At 34.4% G+C, this 23532-nt stretch overlaps 2 protein-coding genes across 2 annotated transcripts; one reads left to right on the forward strand and one right to left on the reverse strand.

The window, feature by feature from the left end:
- The first annotated feature begins 2458 nt into the window (after positions 1-2458).
- On the forward strand, positions 2459-3930 carry LOC122028637 (phytolongin Phyl1.1-like). Its single transcript, XM_042587487.1, has one exon. It carries the CDS (start codon positions 2966-2968, stop codon positions 3794-3796), a length of 831 nt encoding a protein of 276 aa, XP_042443421.1. The 5' UTR covers positions 2459-2965; the 3' UTR covers positions 3797-3930.
- Positions 3931-3995: 65 nt separating this feature from the next.
- LOC122028636 (putative methylesterase 14, chloroplastic) lies at positions 3996-23012 on the reverse strand. The gene is made up of 5 exons (XM_042587486.1): positions 22417-23012; positions 6592-6831; positions 6374-6517; positions 5919-6053; positions 3996-4402 (listed from the first exon to the last, which is right to left on the reverse strand). The coding sequence occupies exons 1-5, from the start codon at positions 22675-22677 to the stop codon at positions 4130-4132; spliced, it is 1053 nt and encodes a 350-aa protein (XP_042443420.1). The 5' UTR covers positions 22678-23012; the 3' UTR covers positions 3996-4129.
- Between the last annotated feature and the right edge of the window lie 520 nt (positions 23013-23532).

The following is a 23532-nucleotide window of genomic DNA, read 5'->3' on the forward strand; positions in this document are numbered from 1 at the left end:
TTTCAAAGAAGCAACCTACTATCTCTCGCTTAAGTACTGAAGCTGAATATAAAGCTATAGCTAATGCGACGTCAAAAATTATTTGACTATAATCTCTTCTTTCGAAATTATACTTTTTCCCTACCGCTATGCCCCAAATCTAGTGTGATAATATTGGAGCTATTTATCTTGCAACAAATCATGTTTTTCATGCTCGGACCAAGCATGTAAACATTGATTTTCATTTTATTCGTGAGTGTATGGCGAGTCGACAACTTTCAGTTTCTTACATCTCTACTGAATATTAGATTGTTGATATATTTATCAAGTCATTATCCCGACAACATTTTACCAAGTTAGCAATCAAATTCAACGTTTAAGCACTCCCATTGAGTCTATCGGAGGTAATAATAATAATGGAAAATAATCTTAAATTGATTTCAATCAATTAAGATTTATTATATTTGGCATTATAATCAAGATCAGCATCACAATCAAGATCGAAATCAAATAATAAAAATAATGTTTCTAAATTTATTATATTTATTACTATTCTTATAATTATATGTCATATTTAATATTTTCATTATTATTTAGATAACTTATATAAATAAGTCTATTGACTTTAGTAACTAACAGATCAAAAAAATTATTTTCTATTCTATTCCTTTTAATTATATATTAGTTTCAATAATATAAACTTTAATTCATTCTAAGTCTTCCATTCTCGATCAGAGGGTTTTAAGCTGGTATCTCTGATGGTGACTTGTCTTCCATCCCTATCATAAAGATGAAGAATGAGAGCGATGTTATTAGATTGATGCGGGTCTCTTTGCTGAAAAAATAGATGGTGGCAAACCAAGTAGGTAACCATATCAAGAAAAACATAAAAGGATGTGGAAATAAATGATGCGTGAGCCTTTGTTTGTTTTTTTTTGTTATTTGGATCAAAACCGTTCTAAATTAATTATTTTTTAAAAAATTTAGGTTTCTTTATTTATTTATTTTAATAGAAAAGGAACAAAAGTAAAATACAAATAAAAAATAACATAGAAAATCTATATATATAGATAGAAGAGAAAAAAGAAACAAAACAAAAAGTAGTAAAAAAAAGAGAAAGGAAAGAAAAATAGAAATAGAAAACTTTAATAAAAAATAGAAACTAAAATGAAAAAAATATAACAAATACCTTTGAATTGATGTATTTTAGATAACAATATAAGTATGAGCCCTTTTTTTATGATATAAATAAAGAAGGATAGATGTTTTTATTTTTTTATGAGAAAGATAAAATTTTAATTAATTTAAGATAATTAAAATATATAACTTTAGATTCTTGACTAAAAAATAGGATAATTCTAGTAGAGATTGTAATTAATTTTTTATTTATTGTTTAAATAGAAAATTAGTATTATTTTAAAATAGAAAACATTCTTTAATTTATTTTTTTTATAGTTGCAATGGTAATTTAAAATTTTAATTATTATCGTTTTTTTTTACTTATTTCTTTTTCTCTCTCGATTTGATTTAGGAATTGCTTTTCCTTTGTACAATTCTTTTCAATATAATAATATATAAGCTAGGGATGTCATTCGGTAGAATTTGGATCGTATTTGTCATCTGATCCCTATGTATTATATAATATTAGAGATTTTATACATTAATAATTCAATTATAATCATTTTAAAACCCATATTAAAATTAATATCATATAATATATATATATATATATATATAATTTAAAAAATAGATTAAACATTTCTAGCATATTTCTAATTTATAAAAAAAATAGTGAGTAAATTTGAAAATATATATATGAGGATTGATATGCTGCGCGCCTGTAAAGTGCGCGACTGTGCACGACTTGCTTTCCTGATTGGTCACCAGTCCGATCAGGGAACCTCCTGATCGGTCTCTGGACCGATCAGGGAACCTCCTGATCGGTCTGTAGACCGATCAGAAAATGATCGGTTCCCTGATCGGTCTCTGGACCAATCAGGAGGTTCCCTGATCAGTCCAGAGACCAATCAGAAGGTTCAGGAGGCAAGTCGCGCACAGTCGCGCACTGGGCAGACGCGCAACATATCAATCTTGTATATATATATATATATATATATATATATAATTTAATTAAATATTTAGATGAGAGCGGATCTTATCCGTAAATTACGGACTAGAGGATGATCTATTTTTTTAGACCCTTGATTTAGATGAGTCCCACCTATTTAAAGATGAAATCTATCAAAATCAAAAATCCTTATACAATGAATCATCCCTTGATCCATAATTTACTGATCAAAAGATCCTTACAATAATATCGGGTATAGAAGATTTTTACTAGGTTCATATCCTTATTCGATTATTATCTAATTATTAAATCTAATATAAAAAAAAAATCCTTTATCTATGTACCCTCTTTCCTCCTCCATCAAATTCAGAATAATCCAAATATAAGCATTCAACTCAACACGTTTACCAAGTCAAAAGGTATACAATTACATGCAAATCACCACAAAGATCCATTTATACAAACCCGAGTTGGTCAAAAATGCCAACTAGGTCACATTCGGTACGTGATTTACCTGGGATTGACGTTGAGAGAAGTTCGGGAGGAGCAAAATCACATTTGGCCAAAATTTACATAAGAGAGGAGGGCCAATTAATATTAAAACACTCAACACTTTGAAAAGGATGGGCATCATCACTGCCTTCTTTCTCTGTTACGTTGACCCAAAAATCATCTTCTTCTTCTTCATCTTATTCTTCTTCCTACCACGCCACTCGTGTTCTTGATGGATCGGAGATGATCGGCCCCCCTTTTTCTTTCGAGCTCGTCCTAAATCTAATTAGTTGTTCGATCCGAGTTGACTGCTCCTCCGATCAACGATTTCCTTGGAGTTTTTTTAGCAGAGTTTGATAATCGCTGAAACCCTAGCGTCGATCTTTGGTTGTGTTCTTGATCTTCGAATGGTAACTTGGAGCTTTGATGAATTCGCGGCGGTCCAGATCGGTGAAGCTCGTTTCGTCCACATCCCTGTCCATAGAAGTAGAGCTGGGGGAGAACTCCCCGATGAATCACTCCGTCGACAACACGGTCTACTGCTGCGTGGCCAAAGGGAGCAAGATCCTCTACTCTTACAGTGGAAAAGACGCGCAGCTGGAGAGCTTGGCCATCTTCTGCCTTGAGAATGCGCCGGCCTTCCACCGGTGGTACTTCCACTCTGTCGGCCCCAGGACTTTAGGGTTCTTGATGGCGGACGGCCACACTTACTTCGCCATCATCGATCCCAGCGTCGGAAATCCAGTCATTCTTCGATTCTTGGAGCACATTCGAGATGGTTTCGTGAAGGTAGTAGCAAAGAATGGTTTGCAGGATGAGTTAATGATGCCCATCATCCAGCGGCTAATCGAATCACTGGAAAACATGCCTCCGTCGGCCTTCTCATTGGACGATAGCTCCGAGGGGGTCGCGGCGTCCGGCGATGCTTCTACTTCGACCAAGGCTCCATTGCTAGGCAAGAATTGGAACAAGCATCATGAAAGAAAGAAGATGAAGGATCAAAAAGTAGTCCGAACCGATGATGGTGCGGCGGCTGGCGATCACGGTGCCGGCGGTGGTGGCAGTGTGCTCAAGATTGATGTGGCACCAAACATGTCTGAGCCAAGGAGCTCCAGCTCGTCGAGGCTTTCCGTGCAACAAGGAAGGAGGCTGTGGTGTCGCCGTGTCAAGATAATCATAGCTGTTGATGTGGTTATCTGCTTGTTATTGTTTCTCGCCTGGTTAGCAGTGTGCAAGGGTTTCAGCTGTGTCTCATAATGAAAATTCTGCTGATGTGGTTGATTTTCGAGCACTGAAAATCCATGATATACTTGTTTACAGCGTGGGATCTGTATTCGCTGCTGCAATATGTAGTATCTCTTTTAAAATCAATTTTTGTTGGTTTGTTTGTTTGTTTTGGAGCCAAGGTTCACACAACAGTTTGTTAGGAAAAACAAAATAAGGTAATTTTAGCTACTTGATCACAAATAATCTTTGAATCTTCGGAAAAATCATAACGTGGCGCATATTTGCAAACAATATAACGATATTGAGACGACCCAGTTTCTCTAAAATAACTTACACAGGGAAGGCGACCTCAGAACTAGTTAGTTACGGCAGCTGTGCAATTTCAAGCAAAATTTTATGCCATGACTGTGGCTTTGAGAAGAAGGGGCAGTGATCGCTCCCTTTGATCTTGTAGATCCCATGAGGCGGGTTCTCTCTCACCAGCTTCTCCTGGATATCTGGTGACAGCATGTGATCGTCTAGTGTTTGGACGAAATATCGTCGGACCGTGCCATAGTTCTCGGAGGTAAGAGATAACTTCTCCATGATAGGTGACAGTGGGATCGACCGCATCGAAGCTGCAGCCAAAGCTATATCCTGCAACCACCGTTCAGACTTCAAAATCATTGGAGCTATCAGCTCCATACTGAAAATAAGGTGTGACAAGGAGAAACAGTTTCATCGTATCCAAATAAAGTAAATTGATGTTTGGAGCACAACTATGGGCGTTGTCCTGTTGTTTACATGCCATGGACTTTCCTATATTTAATCACACTGTTGTATTACAAAAACCCCAATTGATTTGGTTATTTTTAGGAGCATGGAGGTTCCAGTTCATGGCAGATCACGCAAAGCAAGTGCTAACCTCCCTCGGAGTTCTTTCTGAATCCTAAATTATTGCAGGATGAATTAACCAGCAGCTCGCATGTTTAAGTTGGATATTATCGTCTTCCTATTACTTAAAATAGGTGACTTGTAGTGAAAATAAGCACATGCACGTATGAATAAATAAATTTAAAAACATTCAGAATTTCTCTTTATCACAACGAAGTAGATGAACTTAAAAAGTGTATCATACTTGTCGTTCCATCAAATTCGTATGAAAGCAAGCCTACAGATCAGCCAGCTTACTGATTAGGCTTAACAGTCCGTGAATCTGAGTGCTTAAATTCTTGTTAACCAAATAGTTCATTTCAACTGCATGATGTAGCCAATTTCGCTGAATTATGGAACCTATCTGCATTCAACAAATGCAGGCCTGAATGTCAGCTTAGTGTTGAAGGAGTAATAGAAGATCAAGTGCAATTCAACCGAAGTGAACTTGGCTCGGTTGAATTGTTCGTTAGCTAGACCAAACTGGGAACAGTTCAGACAGAGACTTAACCAGGTCAATGTGCAACTTGGCCAAGGTGGATTCAATTCAAGCAAAGTAAATCTAGAAAGGTAATTGTCAATATGGAAGGTTTATAGAGGAGATTAGTTGCCTTCGAATAAACCTTCATTGGTCCAATTAATGGAGCATGTTACCCTTTTATAGGTTTCACAGTTGTGAGACTGACACATGGCGAGCATTGTGTCCCAGTCAAGCTATTATCCAACTATTTTCTAAATACCTCTTTCGCCATGTCCGTTTAATATTTACTGATTAATTATCACATTGATTGATTAACACTACTCTTGAGTAATGATGATATTATACATTCCATGCTTAGTTTATACCCGTAACACTACATTTGCAGGCCACATATGCCACATGCAGCACTTAATGTGGTTCCGCTCAAAGCAGGCACTTTTTAAGATCATGAATTTTCAGTTTTCACACCGAAGAATCATGATAAATTCAACCCTAACAAGTAGAAGGACTTCAAGTAAAATAAAATACAACAATAACAACCAAGCCTTTTCCCACTAGGTGGGGTCGGCTGTATGTCATTGAGCTCTATCTCCTATTATATTATCATCTATATTTAAATAAATTTTATTTTATTTTATTGTTGCTAACTAAGTCTTTTTTGGTCTTCCTCTTCCTCGTTTGATATGCATGTTTATCAAGTAAAATAAAATAAAATAAATATTGTCAAATGGAAAAGGGTAGAGTTATGTTCTACAAAACCTTGAGAGGACTTTGGTTGAAATAGAGTCCCTTGATCTGTTGTTTGTCAAAAATAAGTCCTGTAGGAGGTTTGTCTCTTCCATTTCCATAAACTAGAAACTGTGACTCTTTTAGGAAAAAGTCAGCATATGCTAACTGCAAAAAGAATGTTGATTTAGAAAATTAAGATAATGTTAAACAATAGACAGGAGCAGAAAAAGTAGTTCTATGGTACAAGAACTTGAATTCGAGATAACAAGCTTTCTGTACATTATCCATGTTGAGATAAACCAGTCCTTCAACCTTTATCTATACTCATAACACTAACAATAGAAACAGTGAAACTACTTTATGGCTAAATAAACAGATAGACAATATTGAATAAATTCATACAAGACCAGAGCAACTAAATATTATTAATCAAATTTAAGAGGCACATTGATACTGCACATAAATTCCAGTGTAGGCATACTTACTTCGTCGGAGAGTACATCAAATGGTTTCTGTCCATCCAATACCATTGTTGCAGAAAGGAATATCGCCTTCGATATCTTTTTTGGATGACACTCCATTGCATAAGATACGCTAGCGCCTCCACAGCTATGGCCTACCAATATGACCTGGAAACATTTACAAAACTATAAGCAAGCTCAAGGCTCAAGAAAACAAAGGCCACACAAAAAGGATATTTTACCTTTTCATCATCTGGGATGCTCTGAAGATAATCAGTTAAAGGCTTTGAATAATCTGCTAAATTTGTTATTGTGTTCGGATCTGTGTTATCTATCCCAGAGCCTCTGAGATCCAATGCGATTGGATCCAACCCTACTTCCTCCAAAAGTGAGATAGTCTTATACCAACACCAAGCTCCAAAACCTTCTCCATGGACTAGAATAATTTTCTTAGTTTCAAGATGCTCAAGTTGAAGTGGCAGCTGAAATTACAATTTCCAAAATCCAAAAATTTGACTAAAGCTAGAATCACAAAAAAATTACGAAAAAGAATGAAAGAAGAATTATGCTGCTTCCAAGAGTTAGTGGAAATAATATGGAATTCTTAATTACAATTAGAAGTTCAAACTCCAGAGAAAACAAGTGTAGAAGAAAATTTGGGAAATCATAATGCACTATGGTAAAACAGGAAGCAAGAAGTTCTGAGTATATATAGTGTAGAGAAATCCTAAACTGTGAACAAATGAATTATATTACATAGAAAACATGTTGATTAACTAAAATGAGCAAGATTTATGGAAAATATGCAAGCAACTACCCAAATAGGGTCTCCCAATATTGGAAAATCCCAAATATGTTCCAAAATGTCTAAATCAAGCCTCTTGTTTTTCTGAACCAAAATCCCTTTGACTATGAAAGCAGCTTGATTTTTTTAATCAAGTTGGGTTTTAAAAAAAAATTAATGACTGAAAAAAACAAAATATTTTTCAAAAAAGAGTAAATACCATTTTATCTTATGAGTAAATCCACATTTTTTAATTTGAAATTTTAAAAAGACAAAAATTAAATTTCAACTAGCCAGTGCAGTTTGACAAAACAAATAGACTAACTAAAATAATATTTTTTTTAGCAAATAAAAAATCTAGTTAAATATAAATGCTGTGTGTCTTTTTTTTACAGAAGGAGCAACTATTTTTTTAAAAAAAAAAATCAGTCCATCAAGTTACTTTCACAAATAGTTTCATCAAATATATTGATTAGTTTTTTAAATAGAAATATTTACCAATAAAATTAATTGGACATTTACTTCCCATTTTTTGAATTGTTCAAGAGGATCGATTTCACACAATGAGAGCCCATCTCTTTTTTTTTTTTTTTTGAAATAATTCAATTTTTTTTTTAAAGACAAATCAGAAAAAACAAATAATTTAGCTAAGCTGATGTTTTAACAAATAGATTGACTAACTGAAATTAATTAGTTGTTTTTTAAAATAAAAACAGATTTCCTTAAATGAGCATTTGCTTCAAATTTTTTAAATTTTTAAAAACTTTCTTTTAATCACTCTAGTGCCACCAAACAGCCTGATTCTTTCAATAATCATCAGTAATTTGGTTGCAAAAAATAAGAAGGGCTTAAGTTGGATATTTTAGAATATAAGAGCCCAATTTGAGCATTTCCCATTATCAGGGTCTTATTTGGATAATGAAGATCAGAAGCACAGCGGTGTTGTTACCTTGTAGGCTAAGTTTGGAACCAAGTATATGTATGTTGGAAAGAGGAGACTTAGTAGGTTATGTTTAAGGTGCTAAATCTGTTCTACTCTGTAGGTAGTATATTTTATAAGTAAACATTGAGCATGGAAATGAATTCAATGTATGCAAGAATCAAGTAACTATCCAATTGGGTCCCTATTGAAGCCAAAAAAAAAAAAAAAGGGTCAGATTCAAGGCTCATGTAGACGTGGGCAACTAGACTGAGACATGACACCCAAGCCACATATTGGGCAATGTGAGTATCTCAGCTATAGTGCAATCTTGTTATAGATATCGAGTGTGTATTCCATTTGAGTCTAACTGATTTCAGAATGTAATTAGTCCTAATTTGAGCTGTATCAAGCAAGGTCCAAAATCTCAAGCCATGCCGAAGTTTCAGTCTTTGACTAGAACAATACTATTTCAGAATCATGCTCATGTTTCAATGCATGGCGCCGATAATGAAATAGAGTTGAAGAAGGAAGGTGATGAAGCATAAAAAAGAGGCATTGTGTGTGCCAAGTATGGTTTTAAATCTTGTACCATGTCGGACGAAACAATCAAAATCTATAATTCCGGTAAATTAAAACTCAATACCACCCAGTGCAGACATGTCACCTTCCTTTGCTTCATCTCCTTTGACCTCTAATCTATTACCAACACCATGCATCAGTGTCAACATGATACTAGAACAATATTTTTTTCAGTCAAAGATCCAAACTACGGCATGACTTAAGATTTTGAACCTTGGTGAATGGTATTGAGTTTTAATGATTTACCAGAACAATATGTTTCGCTCCGCAAAGTACAAGATTTCAAACCATGGTATCAAGTAGTAAGTAGGAAAATTTGTGTTGTGCTAGGGAAGTTCAATTGAGTCCTTGATGTAAATTGGGTTCCAACTAAGCGAAAATGGGTTGAAATTAAATCACATAGGGCTAAATTGGGTAGAAGTGCATTGAAATTGCTTAAGTTAATCAATCTGGCCTCCGACTCATGTATATTTTCTGTAATTCAGGCAGTCAATCTTCTGAAAAGATGTTAAAGTCATTTAATCCAGGCAAAGTATCCATGTTCGTTGGATACCTTACATAAATTGTTGCTGCTCTGAGTGTGGAATGGGTTTGAGTTATAAAATTCAACGGCAGAGACATAGATCTAGAGAAGCTTGGGTAGATGAATGAGAGGGAACAAAGACCAACACAAATAAAAAAAAAAGTGAGACAAAGAACAATAAGGGAACACAACCAACTCTTTCCTTGAGAGATGGCATCAGTATCATAAAAGTTAGTCTGATGGAATGAACCTACTATTAAGGAAAGAATCAGATAAACATGTGAAGCACTGCTGAGAAGTTGAAATTAACGTCTTCAAATTATACCTGATTTTCCTCCTTGACAGAGAGTACAAATTGTTATCAGATTGAGTATTTATTAATGCAAATGGTACTTTGGCACGATCAGTTTGTTCACTTAATTGAATCATAGGTGTTTAGTTTGATTGTGTTCCTATTTGTACACTAAGTTAGGGTCACCGTGTCAAGCTCCTTTATTTCTTCTGGTTACCATGCTCGATTGCAATGCTACATTTATTATCTCAGGAAATATTGCAGAGAAACAACTGATTTATCAACGTCTTCAATTAGTTGCTTAATACTTTGAATTCAATCATTCATTACATATGGATTGTGATGCCAATCTTACAAAATTGTAGGCAACATAAGATACTAGAAAATCATCATATCAGATTTTTTTTCTTTTTATTTTTTGTCCCTTAAATGCTTCTTAACAATGAAAAGAAGTTAGAGTCTTGAACAAGTTAACCCTGACATTTAAGAACCCCCAAGGACCGTGCTTCTGTTGAAACAAAATGCAACCAAAGAGACTCTTTCTATCTCTGCTCTTATTTACCAGAGTACACCGACAAATGTACTTGTATATTACAATACACTGAACTACCATAATCACCTTAAATATTTGATCTGCCAGAGAAACTGAAGAGATCTAAATAAACATAACATCTGAACATTAAGATGATGAAAACTGTAAAAATTAGTGATAACAATTTTATCAGTGTGATGGGTGTGTGGGGTGAATCTCAGAGAATTGCTTTACAAACTGAGAAGTCAAAATAAAAAAATCATTCTAATTTCTAACTGGGAGATATGATTCTACGAGCACACAAACGTTAAGACATCAACAGTATGGTCTAAATTTATCATAATGTGTTAAATTAAGATGCATTAAGATGTCAATGAATTCGAAACTACTTAGATCTAACCTATTCAAGCGAAGGGATATCTGCACTTGCTATAACTTGGAAAGATAAAAGTACTCTCTTTTCTTGTTCAAGGTAGGGAATCACAGAAAAAAAAGTAATACTGGTTATGTAACAGCTCCTAGTAAAATGATCATTCAGAATTTGGTTCATCTGATATGTATGCACACTGGTCAATATGCTTGTAGTTGTCAGATCAGGTTATATCCTTAACAAAATAGGTTGAATATTAAAATCTATGGCTAGAGTACTCTAGTGCCAATGATTAGGAGAGCTAATGATTTTCCAAATCAGTGCATTGTAGAGAATGTGTCAATAAGGGAGTGTCCTTAGATCTAAGCACCTTGAGTTTAATTAGTACACATAGTATAACAGGCCAACACTGACAAAAATTTTGGGGTGTGGTGACAACCAAGGTTTAAAATGTCATTCTGAAAGTTTCAATACATCAATACAAAACAATTTCAATACCATGCCGGAGTGTCAACATAAGGTGCAAGTGGTGAATTTAAGGTGGCAACTAAATGCTTGAAGGAACTATTTCATGATTCGTCTTCAGTCTACAGAATTTGTTAGAGACTTCAACCATTTTAGCATTGTTTTGAGTTGACGAAATCAATCTTAGAATCTCATATGATCCTTGCAGAGCTACTTATTGCAAGTTCTACAGTTCTCGAAGAGTTAGTGCAATGTCACAATCCTCTCAAGCTATCAAGTCATACATAAACATGAAGCCCGTTCACTAATGAAAGAAGTTAACAAGTGTGGAGAAATTATTATCGTGCCCTGCTTAAGCTAGGCCCACAGAAAGGCAAGATTTGATAAGGCATGATCTATGAAATGTCAAAACAAATAAGCACAACTAACTAAATGCATACCTCAATCAATAAATACAAACACCACATAAGCATTCCAAAGTCGAGTAACTGGAGGTCAAAAACTTTAAAATATGAGCACAATATGCAAAGTAAATTTTAGAAAAAGGTGTACCTGATTTATCTCTTTAAGAATCCAAACAATTAACTATAAAAATTGTTTACATTTATTAATCATACAACATATAAGTTATCTTCACATTTTAATTACACTATGATATTGTTTACTAACTCAGCCCATGACGAACCGATCATGGCTCATCCCAAGCCCGGATAAAGTTGGAGGGTTGCATTAGGTTGCTAACTAGCGTTAAACTATGATAAATGTTCAATGAATGGATCCATTAAACTATTGTACTAATGTTAGGTTATTTCCTAGAAAGAACGCGTTACAGAGTCTGACGTTAACATCTCGGCAAGGACCGCTACATCTCCAGAACTCGGGTGTAGTGCTAAATATGCAAGAGTTTGCGTTGCAGGATCTAACTGTAACGCATCGGCAAGAGCCGCTAGATCTTCATCAGAACTTGGGTGTAGTGTTCAATAGACAATAGTTGCACACCAAAAGTTGAATAAGAATAAAAATTATAGGAAAACTAATAGTCTAAAATTTGGAACATAGGAACCCTGACTGAAAAAGTAATTGAGATAATAGATACGATGATTAGGAGAAAAATAAGTATTTTGTGTGCACAAGAGACAATAGATAGGTGAGAAGGCAAAGCTAATAGAGAACTAGGATTTTAAGTTGTGACACACAGGAAAGAGTAACATAAAAAATAGAGTGGGTATTCTTTAAGATAGTTCGTTAAGGATTTTTTAGAAAGTTGGTTAAAGGATGAAATTATAATAGTTAGAAAGGGGGATAGAATTATAGCTCCCAAGATAACAGTGGCGAAAGAAACTATGAACGTAATTAGCATATATACACCTCAAGTAGGATTAGATGAAGATATCAAATCAAGATTTTAAGACATTCTAGATGAAATATTACAAAAATATTCTGCCAAATAAAATGATTTTAATATGAGACGATCTAAAGGGGCATGTCAGAGTAAAAAATAAAGAATATGAGATGGTGTATAGGGGTTATGGGTTTGGAAGAAGAAAAAAATATATTGGATTTTATGATAGCATATGATCTTATACTAACTAATATATTTTTTTAAGAAAAAAACACTTGATCACGTTCAAAAGTGAGAATAATAAATTGTAAATTGACTTTCTTATGCTTAGAAAGAGGAATAGAAAAATTTGTAAAGATTGCAATATCATCCTTAGAAAAAACTTAACTACCCAACATACGTTAGTAATGTTGGATATACGCCTCAATGATAGTATGAATTAAAGGAAAATATACACGACTTCTAGAATTAAGTGGTGGAAGTTAAAGGATGGGAAACGAAATATATTTAAGGAAAAGGTAGGAGTACAAGCATTATGTAAAATATAACTCTAATACGACATAAGATAAGATGATATCAAAGTTAAAAATAATAACCAAGAGTATGCTCGATGAGCCAAAGGAGCATGCACCACCAAGTAAGGAATCTTGGTGGTGAAATGAGAAAGTAAAGAAAAAATAGTAGTCTATAAGGAATTATATATTTGTAAAATCGAGGAAAACTTTGAAAAATATACAATAGTCAAGAAAGAGATTAAGAAAGCAGTGAATGAAACAATGAAAAAAACTTTTGAATGGTTATATAAAAAATAAAATACAAAAGACGGGGAAAGAGACATTTATACAATAGCTAAAGTGAGAGAGAGGAAGATAAGAGATCCTATCCAAACAAAATATATTAAAAATAAATGCAATAGGGTACTAGTAAATGATAGAGAAATAAAAGAGCAGTGTAAGATATTTTCATTAACTCAACTTAAGTAATTTAAGTAGGTCAAATAAATATAGAAATTTAAATTTTTATTATAAAATTTAAACTTCAGAAGTAGAACAAACTTTAAATGGGATATAAAATGGAAAAGTCATTGTGCCAGATAATATTCCGATAAAAGTATGGAAGTACATAGGGAACCAAGGTATTGAGGTGACATTTGGTTTAGGGGTTTAGGAATGAGGAAATGGATTTATTCCCAAACCTTGTGTTTAGTTGATGGGAATATAATTAAAATTTTGGAATGAAATCTAAAACTTGGGTATTGACGAAACCCACCTCCTCCCTTGGTTTTGATGGGAATGAGAATGGGAATTAAGTTTTGGATGAAAATATCATTAATATATTTGTTAAAATTTTCTTTCATATCACTTTCTCTCTCCTTATTTTCTCTCATTATACTTTTTCTCTCATTTTCTCATCACATTTTCTCTCGCATCATACTTTCTCTCTCCTCAATCTCTCCCATCATGCACTCTTTCATTTTCTCTCATCATACTTTCTCTCTCCTCATTCTCTCATCACAAGTTCTCTCTCATCATACTTTCTTCCTCCTCAATCTCTCTCATCATACACTCTCTCCTTATTTTCTATCATCACACACTCTCTCTCTCTCTTTTCATTCTCTCCCATTATACTTTCTCTCTCTTCATTCACTCCCATTATATTTTCACTCTCATCGCACTTTCTCTCTCCTCATTCTGTCTCATTATGTTTTTTCTCCCATCACTCTCTTTCCTTATTTTCTCTCATCACACTTTCTCTCTCTTCATTCTCTCCCATTATAATCTCTCTCATCACACTTTCTCTCTCCTCATCCTCTCTCATCTTGCTTTCTATCCCATCACACTCTCTTTTCTCATTTTTTCTCATCACACTTTCTCTCATCACATTTTCTCTCTCATCATACTTTCTCTCTCCTCAATCTCTCCCATCACACACTCTCTTCTCATTTTCTTTCATCACTTTCTCTCTCTTCATTCACTCACATCATACTTTCTCTCTCCTCATCTTCTCTCACCATGCTCTCCCATCACACTCTTTTTCCTCATTTTTCCTCATCACATTTTCTCTCATCACGCTTTCTCTCTCATTATACATTCTCTCTCATCAATCTCACCCATCACACATTCTTTCTCCTCATTTTCGTTCATCACACTTTCGCTCTCTTCATTCTCTTCCATCACACTTTCTCTCTCATTATATTTTCTCTCTCTTTATCCTCTCTCATCACTGTCTTTCCTTATTTTCTCTTATCATACTTTCCCTCTCTTCAAAAGTTATTGCTTTGTGACCAAAAGGTCACGGGTTTGAATACTGGAAACAGCCTCTTGCAAAAAGCAGGATAAGGCTACGTACAATGGATCCTTCCCCGGGACCCCGCATAGCGGGAGCTTCATGCACCGGGCTGCCCTTTTTTTTTATATTTTCCCTCTCTTCATTCATACCTATCACATTTCCTCTCTCATCATACTTTCTCGCTCATCATTCTCTCTCATCATATTTTTCTCACATCTATTTTTTTCTCTTATTATCCTCTAAGGGTAAAGAAAAATTTAGTTTATTCAGATAGAAAATATCCGATTAACCAAATATTATTTTTAAGCGTGATATCCATGCTCATACCCATTCTCATTCCTCAATACTATGATTCTCATTCTCATTCCGATTCCTAGGAAAGAACCAAACGTCACCTGAATGACTTATAAATTTATTTAACATGATATTGAAAAAAAATATATATATCTTATCAGTAGAGGGTAAGTATTCTAGTTCCCTTATATAAAAACAAGTTAGACATATAAAATTATGCAAACTATAGGGGTATTAAACTAATGAGTTATATCATGAAAACTTAAAAAAGAGCAATAAAAAAAGATTAATGAAGGATACTACAGTGACCGAAAATCAATTTGGTCTATAATTGAAGTCATACATCTTCTCAGGCAACTAATTGAAAAGTATCGGAGGAAAAACAAGCTCTACACATGGTATTCATTATTCATTGACTTAGAAAAATATTATGATAGAGCCCTAAGAGAAATTATATGGAGAATTCTAGAAAAGAGAGGTATTAGCGTAGCATATATCGAACTAATTAAGAATATGTATAAGGAGTAACGACAAAGTAAAGACTTCATAAGGATTAACTGAAGCATTCCCAATAAAAATTGGGTTACATAAAGGATCAGCTCTAAGTCTCTATCTTTTTATACTAATTATGGACGAACTTATTGCACATTCAAAATACAGTACCTTAGAGCATGTTGTTTACGATGATATTATTTTGATAGACAAAACACATGAAGGAATAAATAATAAACTAGAAGTTTGGTGGAAAACACTAGAAGTGAAAGGTTTTAAATTTAATAGAGTAAAAATAAAATATATGAAATTTTAATTTAGCAATATTAGAAATAATGAAATAATTATTAAGATAGGAGATGACGAGTTGTCTATAACTAAGAGCTTTAAGTATTTAGAATCATTTTTATAAAACAATGGAGAGATTGAGAAAAATGTCTTATATAGAATATAAGCAAGATAGTTGAAATGCAGCAGGACGTCAAGTGTTTTATATGATCATAAAGTACCTTTAAAACTTAAAGGAAAATTCTATAAAATGACGGTTAGACCTGCTATGTCAATGTTAGGTTATGACTCAAGCACATGAGCAGAAGATAAGAGTTGCGGAGATAAGAATATTAAGGTGGATGTGTGGATATACGAGGATGGACAAAATAGAAAATGAGTATTAGAGAGTCGGAATTGCATCTATTGAGGGAAAAAAGAGACATGTTTAAGATGGTATAAATATGTACTTAAATGGCCAATAAATGCTCCGGTTAGGCTACGTGAAAAATAAAGAAGAGGAAGATTAAAAAAAACTTGGTTAGTAATAATAAAATAAGATAAAATTAAAGTACAAATGATAATATAGTAAGGGATATAGCCGAAAGATTCATATAACTGACCCCACCTAGTAGGATAGGACCTAGTTGTTATCGTCATCATTTGATATTGTTTACTTATGTATCCACGTTATTAATCCTCTCCAAATTATTTCTTTTAGAAAAGAACATATTGTTCTCTTATCAAAGTTCACGTCTTTTCATATACCTTTTATTTCTCAATTTTGTTTCATGATTATGGTGAAGCATAGTAGTTACTTTCAAAATTTCACAAATATATAGTCTCATGTGAAGGGATCACTACCTTGTTGTCATGTCAATTCAATATAATAAAATGGGCAAAACCCTTACATAGCAGGCGAGGATAAAAAAACCCCTACACTTAGCTACGTAGAGACTATTCTAATATGCTTACAATGTGCTAATAGATCAAAGTCCCAAAGTCTAAATCTTAGGGTGGGTTAGTTCGAAGTCTTCACATCACTTACTTTGTTTCAATATATGTTGTTATATATTCATATGTACTAAGATTTCTCTTCTCTTAAGGGATTCCGTATATTTCCCTCGCTTTTAGAAGTTTCACTTAGCGTTATCAGAATCATACAATTTGATTCAGAGGCCTAGTGATTCAAATAGATTTGTACTTGAATTTATTAAATTAGGTTAGCCTACATCCTCAGTCAAACGCTTCTTCCTCTCTTGTCGTGATTACAAACTCCTCTTCATCCCTTGTCACAAAGTTGCATGCTCCCCTCCTCAATGACAAAGTCATATCTGTCAACAAACTTCATTAATCTCATCATTGTTCGTCACCAACAAATAGTGATCTCATGACTACTCACTCGACTGATGCTAGGGCAATCGATTAGTTAATCGACTCAAGCACTAAACAGAACTTGATGGTCAGTCAACCGTTGACTGGTGCAATAACCAACTAATGCAGTAGTAAAATCAGAGCATAACGCCATTGATCTAATGACAACAATTTACAATAGTCAGATACTATGGGCAGTAGACTAGAGGCAGATTGTGACACAAAAGAAAACAGTAGCTTAGAGGGAGCAATTGCTGGAACCAGTAGCAGTCAATTGATGGCAAGCCTAAAATTGCAGAAGGTAACTGACTTTGAAGCTGAGAGAAGCTCTATAAATACAAGGTTTGGGAGTACAGGAAGACTACTGAAAGCTTTACATTCTTGCTCCTTAATTCTAATAGACTCTCCTTCATTTTCTTCTTCTCTTCTAGTGCTCCAAATTGTTATTCAAGGGATTCTAAAAGCTTGTTCGAGGTTTCTCTACCTCTAGAAGAATTCCGAGGAGAAAGACTAGAAGAGAGAGTGATCCACCTTAAGAATTTAAGACATGGAGTAGGGATCCTAGGGAGGACGGTCGAACTACATAAATTGATTGTCATTTAATTTGTGTCGGTTTCTGTTTTTTGTTGGTGATTTGTTGTTTTTTTTTCAGCTACATTAATCATTTGTATACAAAAAGCAAGCAATCAACTATTCACGCCCCCTCTATCCTTCTCTACAGTCCCAACAATCTATTGATGCATCAACTACAATTAAGATGCAGATAAAATGTTTCAATTGTTTAATGAGATTGGTGAAGAAAATGTCAAAAGAAGATTGTCAAAAGAGCAAATAAAAACATTATTTTTGTCTTCTTGTGTTGCACAGTTTTTAGATCTATTCTTGATTTGCAACACTATTTTAATTAAAGGTAAAGTGTAACACTATCTTTATTTATCGACACACATTAGTACTTAATTTGTAGTGAAATTTTGCCAAGGACGGTGAGTAAGACTAGATTTGTCACATCAATCTCATGTTGAAGAGTAAAATAGAAAAGAAGTGGGTTCTTAGACTAATGTCTGCATCTGAAGGATAGCAAAAATTTCTTAAACAAGCAATTGAAGCAAAATTAGTGTGAGACGTTATGTTACGTGAATAAGATATTTTAGAAATCAATAAAGTTTTTCTTGAAATGTGTACCCCACTGGTTAAAGTTCTCTAACTTGCAGATGGTAATGCAAAACTAGCTATAGGATATATCTATGTAGCAATAGACATAGCCGAAGAGCACATTCCAATGAACTTTAAAGATATTGAGGTTCGATACCAATGTATTTGGGAGATCATTAATGCATGATTAGATTTAAAACTTCATAGGTTGCTACAGCAGAAGGGGGAGTGCAATGGCAAAATTGTTGGCATGTGACTTGGTCGTCATAGGTTTGAGTCATGGAAGCAACCTTTTACAATGCAAGGTAAGATTGCGCAAAATAAACCCTTCCCTGGATCTGCATATTATATGAACAATTTATAACGAAATGTAACTAATAATATGTAAATAATTATGTATTTAAATTAGCAATCTATAAATAATTATATTTATAATTAATTAACTTATCAATAATTGTTACCCATATGGTATGAATTAGTTATGGATAAAGAATCTAGAAACTATTTCAGCAAAGTAAACTTTATCACTAAAGTACTGAAAATGTATCATTCCGATAGAAAACCAAAAATTGACACGTGTCAAAATTTCATACTTTGCTCCATGATAACAAAACAAGAAACATAGGAAGCATGATATTAAGTGATTCTATCACTTTGTTTTTAGTTACAGAACACATTATTATCCCCTTTGAAAACAATTTACATTTAATCCAACTCATAAATTATATAAATTTCACATTTTAAATAATGCACCAATGGCACTCGGTTGATGCACTCAGTTGGAGGAGAATGAGCACTGACTCTATTTAGCTAAGGAAGATCAACAATCAAAAGGGAGAGGCCAAGTAAAAGAGAAGAGGAGGGGTTGGGGGTTTGAGCTCTCAAGGGAGGAATAGGAGTTTGAGTAAAACCTACAAGACCCAACTCAACCATAGAATTACAATTAAACTGAAGCTAGCCTAAAATAAATTGTGGTCAACTCTAAACTAATCTAAATAGTTCCAAATCAAACCAACTTGAATCCAATTCAAGCCTGTTCATAATGCTCATTCAACCAAAAATGTATTTAGACCTTATTGAGCCACTGGTCCCCGGCTGCCTGCTCCAAAGTAGCTCTATTTTAGTTTAGATTTAGCACTAACCCAGACAAACAAACTCCAAGTCAAATCCAGCTCATACCTAACTCATAATCGACCTCTAACCACAACCAATCTATCCCAAATAAATTAAATTTAGACTTAAAAACCACCAACAAACCCAAATTACTCTCAATTATTATTCTTTCTAGAAGTTTCCCCTTATTTAGATCTTAGGGTTATAATATTCTCTCAGCCTTTAAAGAATTTAGTTCTCTAAATTTCATTCGGTCTATTAAAATCCTTTAAAATCATTTAATCACTAGATCCAAAATCTCCTCCATCAAAGTTCAAAATTAAATTAACTCAACCATTTATAAGATCTCTCTATCAATCTCTAGATTCAATAGAATAATTTATCATAAATCCATACATCCCACCACATATAGAGAAGCTTATAAATTGATACTCCTAAATTATAAAGTGCACAATCACTTAGTGATCCAAATTCCAAATCAACCACTCACTATAAGAGAGTTCAAAGCCTAATCAATTCACAAGTTAACACTTTTTCCAAAATGCTATCACCTATAATGCCTCATAGTATATAACCCTATGTTGCATTTCAAAGTTAGGCAACTCACAAACTAATATTCTTAGTGTACATTCTATCACATTGCATATGCAAAGTTAGGCAACTCACACATTACTAGTGTACATCCTATCACATCACATATGCAAAGTTAAGCAATTCATGGATTAATATTCTTAAATTGTGCATCTTATCACATCACATAATAATCCAAATCCTACTCTTCTCGCCTATATGTTTTCATATCTTGGTCATAGGTCAATATAAAGTTCTTAAATTCAACAAGCTTGTAGATCACATGAGGATTCAAAATATTATATTCCATAATAAAGAACATTTTCTATGTAATCTCTCTATTATATCTTCTACTTCCACTCACCCAAAAACCATTAAAAATGCCCCTATTAAGAAAATTAATCACCAAAACTAAGTCAAGCTTCGCTCAAAAAAAACTTACATATAATATGAAAATCAATAACTCGAACTTAACTCAACAACTCAATTAGTACACATCAAAGTAAGTCAATGACATATAACACAATTCAGATTTTACAACTTGTCTAAGTCACTAATGCAGATCATCAAGTGCAATGTTGGTCAACACACGACATACTTGATCATCACACAAATATATATGCAACCACATATTACATGAATGATCACCCATTCCACTATGCTCTTTATGCCATAAAATTAAAAACACATTTTACTCCCACCGAGCTTAATCACAAAAAATGAAGAATACTATACCCCACCATAACACATGACCATTATTAGGATTAACAACACAGTTATATCTGCTATCTTATGAAAATTACAACTATATTAACATTGCTAACTACAAGGCGGATAAAATGCCACAAATTAGGCACTCAATGCACATGCCACGTACGCCACCAAACATTTGGTATAATAATGGTTGTAGCACAAAACACTATACTTGATTGGACAAAATAAAAAACAATAGCTCATAATCACTCTATATAATTGATCATCATACTACATAAGTGCCCTTATTAAATCAAGTGGCTCTACCAACTATATAAAAATAGCACATTAAATCAAATCAGCTTATGGTGGCGATCAATCACATCACATTGAGATGAATTATGCTTTACACCACAAGTCATAATAAAGCACCCTCACCTAGAAATTCATATAATCAACTTGAGATAGCCCTCCTAGGATTACACAATCAATTCAAGAATTTCATTAAAATGTTAGTATGCATCAATCCCTAACCTTAAGCTTTGATATCATGTTACAAAGCCACACCCAAGTTTAGCCCACCAAGAAGCAAGATTCGCATGACATGCATAATCTATAGATACACCGGAGAAAATAAGCACAATTAACTAAACTAAAAAAAAATGTATTATCTAAAACGAAACAACAACTCCACGCAAATATCTCAAAGACCGGCATAGAATAGGAATAACTCTAGAAATGAGCACAATATTCAAAGTGGCTTTTAGGAAAAGATGTGAACCAAACATTCGTGCACAAATTTGGTATTCGGTTCAATAAAGTTTGTTTATATTCATTCAATAGTAAAAAATATATAAAAGAAACAAGATTTGTGTCCTCTTAGGAGATGTAAGCTCTGGAGGTGTTGGAGCGCTACGCAAATTTGAGGGTGGCACTATGAAAGAAAAGGAATTATTTCTATATAATGGTCTTTAAAGGCCACCTAGGTAAGATGTTAGTTAAGTTTCCCAATGTTTAAATAGAAGTCATTACATGAGATGTGGATGATTAAAGATCAGAATCCACTTCATATGAGGCACTAAAGTGTCGCTTGAACTTGCCCAAGTGCATAAAATAGCGCCCGGTGACAAGATTGGAATTAAACCACTCAGTCATAACACAACTTGTTCCACACTTCAATGTAGAAATCAAGCACATTGTTAAATTTGAGAAAAATAAGTTGGCGAGAAGCAGGAAAAAGGCACTTTCATTGTGGTTTCACATAAGAAACCTCTAACCACATTTAGAAATCCCTTCTAACCATCTACTCTGAACAAAATACAAGGTTACTCTTCGTAATCTCTTCAATAGCAGTAAAATTTAATATGACCACCTAATTGACAAGCCAAATAGCAACATGCAATTGACAAACAATTTTATACAAAATTAGAGAAAGACCTGCGACTACAACAACAACAAACATGTTATTCCTAAGGCATTCATGTAAATGTCCTACAATTTGGTATCAACAATAAATTTTAAATCAATGATGTTTAGGAACAGTAAATGACTGCAATAGGATTGATTCTTTGATTTTATCTTATCACCATAAAGGACAACTAAGATGCTTTTCAACATGCCATGTGATGCTGATGGGGGAAAGCATGCAGCACCAACTGTTTTGGCCTAATGGAAAATGGCAATATTTTTCTCTCAGCTCATTGTTTAGCCTGGATCGTAGTAAGATTTATTACTTAGTTATGTGAGGGATTCTTCTAAATGCAAACCTGGCTAAGTTTTAACTGCAAAAGCAGGATGGACCACAAACTCCATTAGTATAATAAATCTGAGGGTCTTTGTATGGCAATCCGGAATCATTAACCAGGATAAAAAAAAAACAGGAAATGGATGCCTTAACCTCCATGCCTACGATTATGTCTTATCAGTAATCAGGATAAGAAGTGGGATGTCAAGTTTTGATGGTCACTCGAGTTATATGATAAAAGCATTCAAGGAAATATAGAAGAGAAGTTACCGGCTTCGCGTTAGCGAGCGAATCAGGGAGCTCCCTCCGCCGTGAACTCGTGGACCCAATCCTCCGCGACATGGAACCTTCAAAGCGTTGCGACAACTGAGTCTGCTGTATGGCGATTGCCAGGGCCTGGCGGTGCAACAACTCCTCTTCCGATGCCGTCATCTTCCGCTGCGACCGTGCCCTCGTCCCCCTCCTGCTGCCCCTCAACTCGATCCCACCTCTCGTGTCGGTCGCAGGCGTAGAGCCGCAGGCGTTGCCCATCGCAGCCCAGAAGCAGGGATCAGGAGCCCCAAGAGGCGCGCGCTGCGCTGCCGGGCAAAAAATTTCAGGAATCACTGGAGAAGTACAAGGAAGAAAAACCTTGGCGAGGAAGCGAGATGGATCCGAAGTCCCAACGAAGAGATCGCAAAAGATTCCAGTTCAGAAACTGGAAACTGCGCCGCCGACGGAAAGAAGTGGAGAGTAGCGACGAGGAAGACGGGAAAAGTGGGAGAAGAAGAAGATTGGGCTGACTGGAGAGCAAAGTAAAGCAAAGCAAAACAAAGCGCGGAGAAAGTCGAAGAAACGGTTCGTTGTGGTTGAGGGCTTGGTGGTGACGTGAGTTCTTCTTCTCGTGACTCGTCGTGCCATCGTGACCCATCCGTACCCATGTTTCCAGAAATCGTGTGGCAGGCAAGTCAAATGCAAGCCTGTGCTGGAGCTCCCTCCGTGTCGTTACGCGATCCTTAGGCAATTGTTTATAATAGGCCAATCAAATTCCTGCACGTCACATCATGATGAACGCTCAACTGCTCGCTCGAGAAAGGTTGAATATAAGCCCTGGCCAACGATGCGATGGTTAGTCCTTTACATAACCCGGCTCAAGTCTAATTAAGGTCTTAGGCGGAAAAAGATTAAAACTTTAATATTATTTAAACTAAATTTTTCATTCTTTTTATTTGAATTTTGAGATATACAACAATATATTTTTTTAATATATATTTATATTTAAATAATAATAATAATAATAAAATATAAGTCCCTATTAATTTATCAAAATAAAAATATTTAAAATTAAAGGAATAAAAATTTGATTTATATTTTACAATTTCAATATTATAATATTTCAAAATTTGA

Source organism: Zingiber officinale, chromosome 10B (assembly GCF_018446385.1).
Source record: "Zingiber officinale cultivar Zhangliang chromosome 10B, Zo_v1.1, whole genome shotgun sequence".
Lineage (NCBI taxonomy): Eukaryota > Viridiplantae > Streptophyta > Magnoliopsida > Zingiberales > Zingiberaceae > Zingiber > Zingiber officinale.